The 14,031-nt window shown below is 39.8% G+C and overlaps 1 protein-coding gene across 2 annotated transcripts in view; it reads left to right on the top strand.

Moving 5' to 3' along the window:
- The first annotated feature begins 1,173 nt into the window (after window positions 1-1,173).
- Window positions 1,174-14,031, top strand: part of gab3 (GRB2 associated binding protein 3) — a 28,269-nt gene continuing 15,411 nt past the window's right edge. Inside the window, exons 1-3 of one of the 2 annotated variants that reach the window (XM_021623235.2) lie at window positions 1,174-1,455; window positions 9,544-9,853; window positions 12,955-13,156. In XM_021623235.2, the coding sequence (XP_021478910.1) occupies window positions 1,384-1,455; window positions 9,544-9,853; window positions 12,955-13,156 (584 nt within the window). In that variant the 5' untranslated portion in view covers window positions 1,174-1,383. Of the gene's footprint in view, window positions 1,456-2,192; window positions 2,535-9,543; window positions 9,854-12,954; window positions 13,157-14,031 lie in introns of those variants that run through there. The other variant, XM_021623236.2, reaches the window with a different exon arrangement.

Genomic DNA, 14,031 nt, shown 5'->3' with positions numbered 1-14,031 from the left:
AACGTTCGAAATAATATTGGTAGCCCTGTTTCATTTCAGCAATAAGGCATGAGGGGGGTGGCCAATATACCACGGCTAAGCACTGTTCTTATGCACGATGCAACCCAGAGTGCATAAATACAGCCCTTAGCCATGGTATATTGGCCATATACCACAAACCCCAGAGGTGACTTATTGCCATTATAAACTCGTTATCAACGTAATTAGAGCAGTAAAAATCATGTTTTGTCATACCCGTAGTACAACGTCTGATATACCACGTCTGTCAGCCAATCTGCATTCAGGGCTCTAACCACCCAGTTTATAATGTAATTTATAAACTTGCTGGTTTGATCCCTGAATGCTGACGGGTATGACAAAACATTTATTTGTTTATAAGTAAGCAATCCTATGGTAACAAAAACATAAACAATTAAGTAAAAGGACCTGCTTTTCTTTCTTTCTCGGGTTGTTATTGTAAAACCTCATTACAGTTTATAAGCCATATTCTTCAAAATCAAGTGGTGTATTTCATTTGTTGAAAGGAGGCCTGCTGCATATCTACCACAAGATGGCGATCAGGGACAAGCATTTATAACTGTCTCGTTCACCAGCCGTAGGCAAGCTAGGCAAGCTAGACCATTTAATTTATATATTTTCAAAACAATATTCTTCAGCCATAAATCACATGGCCTTAGACCAACATAACCTTTTTTTTGGGGGGGGGATTCCAAATTACAGCAAGATATCTCTTTGCAAAATTAACCTTTATCAATACATTTATGCTCTAGTTTCTTCATTTCCCCCTACAACTAGCCTACTGTACAAAACGTTTTAGGTTTCAAAGCCACTATATATAGGTTTTTGTACAATTTAAATGCATCCCCAAAGTGTGTTATGTGTTTTCTCTATTAGTGTATTTAACTTGCACAAGGTTGTTATTTTGGTGCATACCGTTATTTTGACTAAGACAAAGAACATTGAGATGGTTTCTGTGACAGCTTGCTCTAGGTTTTAATGATGCACACACATGCACACACATTTACAAATTCACATACATGTTCCTCTCTCTCTCCCTATCTTGATCTCTCTCACTCACTCTGTCAGACCCACACACATCTACAGACTCAAGCATACAGACACCACCCCCTTTCTCCCTTCCTCTCTCTCTCTCTCTCTCTCTCTCTCTCTCTCTCTCTCTCTCTCTCTGCCTTTCTCTCTCTCCCTCTCCCTTGTCTGTCAGTGTGATCAATGGCTTGACTTCCTCTTTTTGGTATGGCTGTAGGCTGTATACAAGAACGCAGGATTCGCGTGGTGCTGCTCTCAGTTTCACAGCAGCAGCAGCCAGCATTGCTTGAAGACAATTATATCTAGAAAACACCCCGGATTCCCTCTGCAGTCAAGATGAGTGCAGGGGATGTGGTCTGCACCGGCTGGCTCATCAAATCCCCCCCTGAGAAGAAACTAAAGAGATATGTGAGTAGAAGATCAGGCTGTGCAGGTGGCTGGATCTGTGCTATTGTGATACATTTTACCCAAGCAGTAGTAGTACTAGTTCCTGCTGCAGAGCAGTGTGTTTGTGTGTGTGTGTGTGTGTGTGTGTGTGTGTGTGTGTGTGTGTGTGTGTGTGTGTGTGGGATTCTCAGCCATCAACACAACTGCACTGCAATGCCGTTAGTTCACAAGATACTGTTGGTTTATTTTCCCAAATGAAGCTTGCAGAGGCATGTAGAATCATGACCATTACATGCCTTTTTGTAAATAGTGTTTTCATGCAACCTCACCTGTGTCTTCCTCCTCATTTTTATAGTAGTGGCCATTAATGACATACTGTATGACATACTGTTCATGCTGATGTGCATCATCAATGCACTGTGAAAATAAAATGTTGATGCCCCTCAGCAAACGCAAATGAATTTTAAACATACAAACTGCTTATAAACCATTATGTTTACCATTTTGACCTTTGTTAAGAATTTCATAATTTGGGGTTGCCTTTTATTAAATATTCAAGTGCAGTATACTCTAATGCTAACATGTCTGGATGAGCGTGTTTGACCAGAAGTGAAATGGGACAAGTGCCTTGCATGGAAATCTGCAGTGTTTCTGTAGGGGTCATGTGAGAGTGTTGTTGTGTAAGGAGGAAAGGGGGAGGCTACCCATTCTGGGATGTGTGTTGAGACTGTTGGTCTCTCATTCTGTGAAAATTGGGGATGTTATGCAAAACATGGGAAGTACTGTCACTGCCAAGCAATACAAAATGACCCGACAGGCAGAAATGACCAGGCTTTATGATGGCTGTTTGCACTTCCTCTCTCCAGAGGAGAGAGGACGAGGGCTTTTCTGAAAACTAGCACAGAGAAAGGGGGACAGTGGTAATTCACTGGAGGGAGAGTCACTTAAGAGACACTATTTGGTGGGAAATAGTTCAAGGGCTTTGTGGAGGACACAGACAAACAGGAAGGACATGGTTTTCCATTGCAAGAACCAGACTAACCATACACAATAGCAATGTGTGTGGGCATGCGTTGGACATCACTCCTCACCAGGGTTGGGTAGGTTACTTTCTAAATGTAATCCGTTACAGTTACCAGTTACCTATCCAAAATTGTAATCATTAATGTAACTGTTGGATTACCCAAACTCAGTAACGTAATCTGATTACATTCAGTTACTTTTAGATTACTTTCCCCTAAAGAGACATTAGAAGAATACAAACATATATGTTACCAATTGAACGACATCTTTTGCAGGATAAATCAATGTTAAAGTTTACATAGCTGGCTATATATGGATGTTAAATGTTACTTTATGGGTTGGTTATGTAGACTTCTTCTAACCCATCGCTTTCTACTACATATAATAATACAATTTAATTACATCTTTACATTAAAAACCTAAGTCTATCAGAATTCCAGTCATTCCAATAAATGTTACACCCCTTGATCTTCAAAAATAGGACTTGGAAATATGGAAGAATAGATTAGCCAAATTGTTTTACCGGAGCATAACCCCAAAACTAAAGACCTATTAGCCAGCCCTGTTGTTTATGATTTTGTTGTCATGGAAAACTTATTGGGCTCATTGATTCGAGTTGAAACCCTAACCCTAACTGCTAACCTCATGGAATGGCATGCTTTGAGCACTACTGAAAAGTGCTATTTCCATGTTAAAAATGAATGCCATATGCTGCATTTGCTATAGGCCTATTGTTTACCATTTTGTTGGTGACACTTTGATATCTTGATAATATGCATCTGTTTAAAGGACAAATCCACAGATGAAACAATAACAAAATGGCCGCCCACTTTTGTTTCGGTAAAAAGCTGAGGGATGGGCCTGGAGAAATGTAACCACTCTCAGATTAATAGACAGAGCTATAGATGCAAGGATTCATGATATCAAAAAGATTGTTTTAACCCTGTTATGAGGCTAAGCAGTGTTTGTTTACATTTGCGTTGTTTACAAACATTGGAGAAAAACAAACTTATATTTTGGGTTGTCATGGAGCGTGTTAGTTGAACTAAGCTCATGAAGCATTTATAAGTTAAATTCTTCAAGAATCAATGGATACATACACTACCGTTCAAAAGTTTGGGGTCACTTAGAAATACCCTTGTCTTTGAAAGAAAAGCAATTTTTTTGTCCATTAAAATAATATAAAATTGATCAGAAATAAAGGGTAGACATTGTTAATATTGTAAATGACTATTGTAGCTGGAAACAGTTGGTTTTTAATAGAATGCCTACATAGGCGTACAGGCCCATTATCAGCAACCATCACTCCTGTGTTCCAATGTCAAGATGTGTTAGCTAATCCAAGTTTATAATTTTAAAAGGCTAATTGATCATTAGAAAACCCTTTTGCAATTATGTTAGCACAGCTGAAAACTGTTGTCCTGTTTTAAGAAGCAATAAAACTAGCCTTCTTTAGACTAGTTGAGTATCTGGAGCATTTCATGCTGTGTAGGGTGCCGTCTTTCGGATGGGACGTTAAACGGGTGTCCTTACTCTCTGAGGTCATTAAAGATCCCATGGCACTTATCGTAAGAGTAGGAGTGTTAACCCCGGTGTCCAGTCTAAATTCCCAATCTGGCCCTCAAACCATCACGGTCACCTAATAATCCCCAGTTTACAATTGGCTCATTCATCCCCCTCCTCTCCCCTGTAACTATTCCCCAGGTCGTTGCTGCAAATGAGAACGTGTTCTCAGTGAATTTACCTGGTAAAATAACGGATAAATAAATCATAAAATGCTGATTAGAATGTAATTGAGAAAACACAGAAACATTTAAAAGTAATCCTTGAAGTAATCATCTAGTTTTTCAAAAGTATTTGTAATCCCATTACAATATTTTGCTGGTAACGTAACGGAAAACATTGACAGCATTTTTTGTAATTCTTTACATGTAATCCGTTACTCCCCAACCCTGCTCCTTACACACACCAAGTGAAGGCCCAGAGCAGCTAGCTCTTAGAAACACTGATGATCAGACTCAGACAATCAGAGTTTACATTTGAAGTCGGAAGTTTACATACACGTTAGCCAAATACATTTAAACTCAGTTTGTCACATTTCCTGACATTTAATCCTAGTAAAAATTCCCTGTTTTAGGTCATTTAGAATCACCACTTTATTTTAAGAATGTGAAATGTCAGAATAATAGTAGAGAGAATGATTTATTTCAGCTTTTTTGTTTATTTCAACACATTCCCAGTGGGTCAGAAGTTTACATACACTCAATTAGTATTTGGTAGCATTGCCTTTAAATTGTTTAACTTGGGTCAAGCGTTTCGGGTAGCCTTCCACAAGCTTCCCACAATAAGTTGGGTGAATTTTGGCCTATTCCTCCTGACAGAGCTCGTGTAACTGAGTCAGGTTTGTAGGCCTCCTTGCTCGCACATGCTTTTTCAGTTCTGCCCACAAATGTTCTGTAGGATTTAGGTCAGGGCTTTGTGATGGCCACTCGACTTTGTTGTTCTTAAGCCATTTTGCTATAACTTTGGAAGTATGCTTGGGGTCATCGTCCATTTGGAAGACCCATTTGCGACCAAGCTTCAACTTCCTGACTGATGTCTTGAGATGTTACTTCAATATATCCACATAATTTTCCTCCCTCATGAAGCCATCTATTTTGTGCACCAGTGCCTCCTGCAGCAAAGCATCCCCACAACATGATGCTGCCACCCCCGTGCTTCATGGTTGGGATGGTGTTCATCAGCTTGCAAGCCTCCCCCTTTTTCCTCCAAACACAACGATGGTCATTATGGCCAAACAGTTTCATCAGACCAGAGGACATTTCTCCAAAAAGTACGATCTCTGTCCCCATGTCCAGTTGCAAACCTTGGTCTGGCTTTTTTATGGCGGTTTTGGAGCAGTGGCTTCTTCCTTGCTGAGCGCCCTTTCAGATTATGTCAATGTAGGACTCATTTTACTGTGGATATAGATACTTTTGTACCTGTTTCCTCCAGCATCTTCACAAGGTCCTTTGCTGTTGTTCTGGGATTGATTTGCACTTTTCGCATCAAAATACGTTCATCTCTAGGAGACAGAACGTGTCTCCTTCCTGAGCGGTATGACGGCTGCGTGGTCCCATGGTGTTTATACTTGCGTACTATTGTTTGTACAGATGAACGTGGTACCTTCAGACATTTGGAAATTGCTCCCAAGGATGAACCAGACATGTGGAGGTCTACAAATAAGTCTTGGCTGATTTATTTTGATTTTCAAATGATGGCAAGGAAAGAGTCACTGAGTTTGAAGGTAGGCCTTGAAATACATCCACAAGTACACCTCCAATTGACTCAAATTATGTCAATTAGCCTATCAGAAGTTTCTAAAGCCATGAGATCATTTTCTGGAATTTTCCAAGCTGTTTAAAGACATACTCATCTTAGTTTATGTTAACTTCTGACCCACTGGAATTGTGATACAGTGAATTATAAGTGAAATAATCTGTCTGTAAACAATTGTTGGAAAAATGACTTGTGTCATGCACAAAGTAGATGTCCTAACCGACTTGCCAAAACTATAGTTTGTTAACAAGACATTTGTGGAGTGGTTAAAAAACGAGTTTTAATGACTCCAACCTAAGTGTATGTAGAATTCCGACTTCAAGACAGTTTAAATTCTCCAACACAGGGAGGTCACAGCTACCATTGCTAGTGGCCCATGCTGTTTTAAAAAAGGGTTACAACAAAATGTAAATTAGTAATGTGTTGACATTTTCTTATATAAATTATAATAGTGTTATAAAGAATATCATGGGGAAACAAAAATATTATGATTTAGAAACTTGAAACATAATTCTCAATAGAGTAGGCAAAGAGTAGGCAAAGTTTATTTTCTAGCATAGTTGAACTCACGCTCAATAAGACAGTTATCACCCACAACAAGGAAGTGTTTTCATACATGATTCTATAGAGGTTTCTAGAGCGTGAGTATATTTCCTGTCAGCAGGTTGATTATTCTCACATTATGTATTTTAAACGTGCTTTGACTTACTGAAAATGTACCACTGATGAGGGACATGAGCTTCCCTGCTCCCTGTCTCTCTGCTCTATACTAGCACTGTGTGATGCAAATTAGGATTTACAACTCGTCCACTGTTTATAGTTGATTTGAATATGAGTGAGGGCACACCAAGCCAGAGTTTTGGTTTCAAACAAACGAACAAACAGTCTGAGTATTTTCATAACTCTCTAGATAGATCATTACAAAGTGATACAATGTACTCCCAAATTGGTGGCTGGTGGGTTATAGCACACACTTACTTTGTCAACTGAGATAGGAAAAACAGCGTAACACAGACAACTACAAAATGTGTTGTTTCCAGTATGGCTAATACCTCTGACTCTTCAAAACAAATCACATCTTCTTTATGATAGGTTGTTTCACCAAATGTACTCTCAAAGCTCAAAAACAGCTGATTTAATTTCAAGTCATGTAGTGTTCCATGCCAACAGACTTCTGACTAATTGAATAATGCATGAATCACCTGAATGCTGCATTTATGAGGCAACTGTATAAAAATATACAACTCCTGCTAAAAAGGTGGAATTGGAAATGGCTTTAAATAATACATGGGTGAAGTTTGAAACAGACATAGTATGGAGGTCAGTCATGAATATTTGACTTTTAGAATATAGATGAACCTATGACTTATAGCCCATGTGAGTGACCATGAGGTCATCACGATCAAGATCAAAACGTTAACAATACTTCAGTTAGGCCTACTTACTCCGTATCAAAATTAAGAGAGCCAGCTAAGCATCAAATTCCCATAGCATTAAAGAAAACAAAACTGCTCCTATACCAATCAGTAACCATACTGACATGAAAAAACGAACCTCAGCAGAAAAAGAGGTTGCCTTTTTAATCTTCCCCAGTTAGTTAGTGAACCACTGCAGTACAAATAGCTTTTTGTTTGTGTCAGACATTCTCTTTTACATAGAATTAACTTCCTCTTCTTGTTGTCAGTTCCAGTACCAAAAGCAAGAAAAAGGGTGTTGTTTATAGTTAAATTAAGGTTTTGTAGCTAAACTTCCCAGTGAACATGTTTAGAAGAGCAGTGATACATCTTCCTTTTAATTGTGTGTGAAAAACTGATTGACACAGGTCACAACGCTGGAGACTACATGAGGATATAAAACATTGATCTGTACAAATCATCTTTAGCCACAGTCAGGGGACATAAAAATATTAAAAGCAATTCTGTATTGAGCTACAGTACCATGTTCAGATTGTTCACTGACGGTTCTGTTGATGACCTATAAAATAGACATAGATATACTGACATTCTATTGCTGAGGCCTTGGTTGAAACTAAATTCACATCAAATTGCATCAAACATAATAACCAACCAAATACCTCTAAGGTTACTAACCAACTAAGGCAACTAGTCTACATACTGTAGTTGTAATAGACTGAACAAAAATATAAACACAACATGTAAGCTGTTTCATGAGCTGAAATAAAAGATCCCAGAAATGTTCCATATGCACAAAAAGCTTATTTCTCTCAAATTTTGTGCACAAATTTGTTTATATCCCTGTTAGTGAACATTTCTCCTTTGCCAAGATAATCCCTCCACCTGACAGATGTGGCATATCAAGAAGCTGATTAAACAGCATGATCATTACACAGGTGCACCTTGTGCCGGGGACAACAAAAGGCCACTCTAAAATGTGCAGTTTTGTCACAATTGGCATGCCGACTGCAGGAATGTCCACCGTTGCTGTTGCCAGAGAATGTTAATTTCACTGCCTCCAACCTCGTTTTTAGGAGAATTTGGCAGTACGTCCAACCAGCCTCACAACCACAGACCAAGTGTAACGACACTAGCCCAGGACCTCCAGATCCGGTTTCTTCACCTGCAGGATTGTCTGAGATCAGCCACCCGGACAGCTGATGAAACTGTGGGTTTGCACAACCAAAGTATTTCTGCACAAATTGTCAGAAACCATCTCAGGGAAGCTCATCTGCGTGCTCGTCGTCCTTACTAGGGTCTTGACCTGACTGCAGTTCGGCGTCGCAACCAACTTCAGCGGGCAAATGCTCATATTCGATGACCACTGAAATGCTGGAGAAGTGTGCTCTACACGGATGAATCCTGGTTTCAACTGTACCGGGCAGATGGCAGAAAGAGTGTATGGCGTTGTGTGGGAGAGTGGTTTGCTGATGTCAAAGTTGTGAACAGAGTGCCCGATGGTGGCAGTGGGGTTATGGTATGGGCAGGCATAAACTACAGACAATGAACACAATTGCATTTTAATTGTATGTCCCAGTTCTTCCATGGCCCGCATACTCACTAGATATGTCACCCATTTGAGCATGTTTGGGATGCTCTGCATTGATGTGTACGACAGAGTGTTCCAGTTCCTGCCAATATTCAGCAGGCCACAATCAACAGCCTGATCAACTCTAAGCTAAGGAGATGTGTCGCGCTGCATGAGGCAAATGGTGGTCACACCAGATACTGACTGGTTTTCTGATCCGCCACTACCTTTTTTAAAGCTATCTTTGACCAACAGAAACATACTTATCTGTACTCCCAGTCATGTGAAATCCATAGATTTGGCCCTAATGATTTTTTTTTAAATGACTGATTTCCTTATATGAACTGTAATTTAGTAAAATCTTTGAAATTGTTGCATGTTGCATTTATATTTTTATTCCGTGTATATATATTTTTAGAAACTGGGTGGTATGAGCCCTGAGTGATGATTGGCTGACAGCCGATGTATATCAGACATTATAAACTGGGTGGTTCGAGCCCTAAGTGCTGATTGGCTGACAGCAGTGGTATACCAAGGGTATGACATTTATTTTTACTGCTCTAATTACGTTGGCAACCAGTTTTTAATAGCAATAAGGCACCTTGGGGGTTTGTGATATATGGCCAATACACCATGGCTAAGGGCTCCGCGTTGTGTTGTGCATAAGAACAGCCCTTAGCCGTGGTATATTGGCCATATTCCACACCACCTCGGGCCTTATTGCTTAAGTCTATTTGTACATGCAACAGTACAGTATGTTGATCTGTCTGTCTCCCTGTCCCCTAGGCATGGAGGAGACGATGGTTTGTTCTTCGAAGAGGACGTATGAGTGGGAATCCAGATGTGTTGGAGTACTACCGAAACACAACCTCAAAGAAGCCCATCCGCACCATCGACCTGAGAGAGTGTGAGGTTCAGATGCAGACGGAGCAACGCCTGGTCAAGAGGGAGTTCCAGAACCAGCACCTCTTCGTTATCAAGACGTCGTCTCGCATTTTCTACCTGGTGGCCAAGACTGAGGAGGAGATGAACAGTTGGGTCAGCCAGATCAGGGAAATCTGTCACTTTGGACCTCTGAGTCTGGATGATGGGACAGGTAAGGACCTGGCACAGAGACACAGTTTAATACGGTCACAGTTTAAACGCCTTGGGTATTAGAAATGCGCATTACAAATTAAATTAATTAGACTGCTCTAAGTACGTTGGTAACCAGTTTAGGGGCTCCCGAGTGGTGCAGAGGTCTAAGGCACTGAATCTCGAGGCGCTAGAGGCGTCACTACAGACACACTGGCTCGAATCCAGGCAGTATCACAACCGGCCGTGATTGGGAGTCCCATAGGGCGGTGCACAATTGGCCCAGCGTCGGCCGGATTTGGCCGGTGTAGGCCATCATTGTAAATAAGAATATGTTATTAACTGACTTGCCTAGTTAAATAAAGGTTAAATTAAATATATATTTTTTTTATTAGAATTAGTTACAAAATCACATTCATATGTTCAATTTCTACAAAGAATATAGAGAAACACTATTTGGTATTCAACTCTTGTTGGAGGCTTTTGTCCAGTGACCTACAGTAAGAATGTGTGCACATGTGTTTGTGTGTGGGTAGAGTAGCCATGTTTAGGAAAGGTTGTCTATATTCAAGAATGAGATAAATCAAATCCAATTTTATTGGCCACATATACATGGTTAGCAGATGTCATTGCGAGTGTAGCGAAATGCTTGTGCTTCTAGTTCCGACAGTGCAGCAATATCTAACATGTAATCTAACAATTCGACAACAACTACCTAATACACACAAATCTAAGTAAAGGAATGGAATAAGAATATATACATATATATATGGATGAGCAATGACAGAGCGGCATAGGCATGATGCAATAGATGGTATAAAATACAGTATGTACATATGAGATAACAACCCATTTAGGTGTCTGATGATTTCTCTGTGTTGTGAGCTTCTTAAAAATGTCTTGAGGACATTACTGGTAAATCAAGGACCGTCTCAGAGAAGCCCGCAAAAAAATAATATATTATTTGAAGATGTGAATATTAATTTGTCATGTGTCGTTTTGCATTGCATTTAAAGGAGACGTTTGAATTAAATGTGTTTATTCTCATTAATGCTCCAAGCCAAGTATGATACTTTGCCTCTTCTTGGCTGTTAAAGTCCCTGGGCTCAAGAAATGTACTGATGTCCCTCAATGACATATTGTAGTATATTAACTATTTTTGGAGTATTAGGTTGAGGTTAGAAATCTTTTTCGCAAAAGGGCCCCTGACGTACATGCACAATCAGAAAAGTGCACACTAAAATGATAGACACACACACATATGCAGACACACACACACAAGCACACATGTAGGCATGCACACACGCACCCATGCATACACCTACTTCAATGTTGTAGCAATAATCAAATCAGAACCATTTGGCAGACAGCTTCTGATTACAAACAGTAAATCACTGAACAGTGCTGAAGTAAAATGTGATTTATTTTACCCAATTCAGTTACAAGTTATCTTTCTCTGTGGAACTCATAGTGCCATAGATATTACAACTCTCCACAGGCATGCAAGTTCAGCTAGGGTGATGCTTGAACAGTTAGACACCAAGCTCTCTTGTCTTCATGTCTTATTAACTCCAAACCAGGGTTGAGAGCTGTGGATAAGAGCTGTAAGTTGGAACATTTAGTTAAACATTGTTCTGTTTGGAGCAGATAGAGCCGACTACATGATCTCCAGACAAAGAGAAGAGATTATAGCCCAGAGGAACAGTGGCAAACCCCAGGTTTACACATTACTGGGAATGATAACACAATGTCAGACATTCAGTCAATGAAATCCTGAACTAGTTTACTATTCAGTACACACACAAAAATCTTTCCAACACACACTGTCGTAAATCCATTGTGTGAAAAAATACAACAGATAATGCCATAATTTCATTATTTTCTGCAGTTTCATGTGCTTTACCTTTAGGCTTTACAATATGCCTCATAACAATGAGGTACTTACAGCATTTAAATCATTTTCAAATAGTAGTTACAGTGTATCTCATTGTCTCGAGAAATTTGAATACACAAAGCGTTGATAGACCAAGCTATTATACTCTACCCCATGGTGATACTCACACTCATACTTTGGTCTTTATAACTATACTGAACAAAAACAAAAACACAACATTAAACAATTTCAAAGATTTTACTGAGTTACAGTTTTTCACGCCCTGACCTTAGAGAGCCTTTTTATGTCTCTATTTGGTTTGGTCAGGGTGTGATTTGGGGTGGGCTTTCTATGGTTTGTTATCTAGGATTTGTGTATTTCTATGTTTTGGCCAGGTATGGTTCTCAATCAGGGACAGCTGTCTATCGTTGTCTCTGATTGGGAACCATACTTAGGTAGTCCGTTTTCCCTCCTTCCTTTGTGGGAAGTTGACTTTTGTTTATGGCATATAGCCTGTAGCTTCACGGTTTGTTTTGTAGTGTTTATTGTTTTGTTCGGCGTCTTTTCCTAAAAAAAAGAATATGTACGCTCACCACGCTGCACCTTGGTCCAGTTCCTTCAACAGCCGTGACACAGTTACAGTTACAGTTCATATAAGGAAATCAGTCAATTTAAATAAATTCATTAGGCCCTAAATCTATGGATTTCACGACTGGGAATACACATATGTATGTATTTGACACAACTGTAGGAAACATTGGAGTCAACATGGACCAGCATCCCTGCGGACCGCTTTCAACACCTTGTAGAGTCCATGCTCTGACTGTTCTGAGGGCAAAAGGGGGGTGGTGGGGTGTTCCTAATGTTTGTTATGCTCAGTGTATAACATGTTTATACCTACACATGTGTTGTGGTTATACTGTACCATAGTGGACTTTTTGTTAGAAAAGGGGTTACTCAGTCTGAATAGTTACATGGTGGGGGATTCGTTTACAGTAAGGGGGACATGGACAAGCGCAAAAACATTAAAAGCACTACAAATTCATTGCACTGCCACCTGCTGGAGAGTACTGACAACTACGTTTCAGAGATCACGAGATCAGGATTCCTGTCTGACTCTGGCCCAATGTCTGTGTAACATTATCCTGAGCCAGCCCAGAACTAATGTAGAAACTATGGATTTCTTCTCTCTATTCTCTCTAATCCCCCTGTTCTTTTTCTCGCTCTCTCCCCATCTCTCTGTCTTTCAGAATCTGAGGAAGTTTTCTCTCACACCCCAAACCCCCAGCAGGTTTCACCAGCTCTCTCCCGAAGTATGTCATTCATTTCCAACCATGACTTTGTGGCCAATGGCAACAGCAGAGTGGAGATGCCGAGCCAGATGGAACCCAACCATCCACTGGATTACCTATTCCTCTCACAGTGTGAGACAGGGAGGTTCAGCCTCTCTAGGTAAATAGCCTCTCAAACATCAAGCTGGACACCATATCAACACCACACGTTGTTTAACACTCTACTGCACACATTTAATTTTTTCATTTAAAAAAAGTGCAGTATGCATAAATCGCTCTGCCATTTCCTGGTTGCAAAAATTCGAACAGTTCGCCTAATTTCAGGTTATGTGACAAAACAACCAAGCATCGTGTAAAGAATCATTGTACCATCCAAACCGCTGTGAAATATATTTTCAATAACCAAAATATTGTATTTTCAGCTGTTTGAAGCTGGTGTACAAAACCGAAAGTAAAAGACGCAAAAATTAAACTTAAGAACATAAAGCATAAAAATAGTGCACATAGAACATATCTACCACTTATTAGACTTTCGTTCAATGAGAATGATAGATCTATAACTCACATTTCAAAAAGTTACATATTGCATCCCCCCAAAAAATATCCATTCTATTCTTGGAAGATTTAGGCTTTCTGATAATGTATCAATAATTTCAACAACAACAAAATTACTTTTACCCCCATCACCTAGATTAGAACGTTTTGCCTCAGGGCAACTCTGTGTCATAAGGGTACTAAAACACCAAGGCATATAGTATTGGGCATATAGTATTTCACTGCCTCTCAAACCTGTTTCTGGGGTTCATTCTTTCTCACTGTCCTCAAGATCACTGTCCTCACTATCAGAGGCTATGATCCTAACTGCTCAATTAGGCTAATTTTGCCCATAGAATTTCCCTGTGTCAATTGCCTGTGAATGTCAGTGGATATGTTGGCAAAAACATTGACCAAAGCCATCATTTCAATCAAACTACATGTCTTTCATTGAGTATGATATTGCCCTGAAAAGTAGCATAACTGCTCACCGTTGCCCTG

The sequence above is a fragment of the Oncorhynchus mykiss genome, chromosome 12, assembly GCF_013265735.2.
Source record: "Oncorhynchus mykiss isolate Arlee chromosome 12, USDA_OmykA_1.1, whole genome shotgun sequence".
In the NCBI taxonomy this organism is placed as follows: Eukaryota; Metazoa; Chordata; class Actinopteri; order Salmoniformes; family Salmonidae; genus Oncorhynchus; species Oncorhynchus mykiss.
Note: the sequence above shows the minus strand (reverse complement) of the source record. Positions and strands in the feature narration are given on the sequence as shown.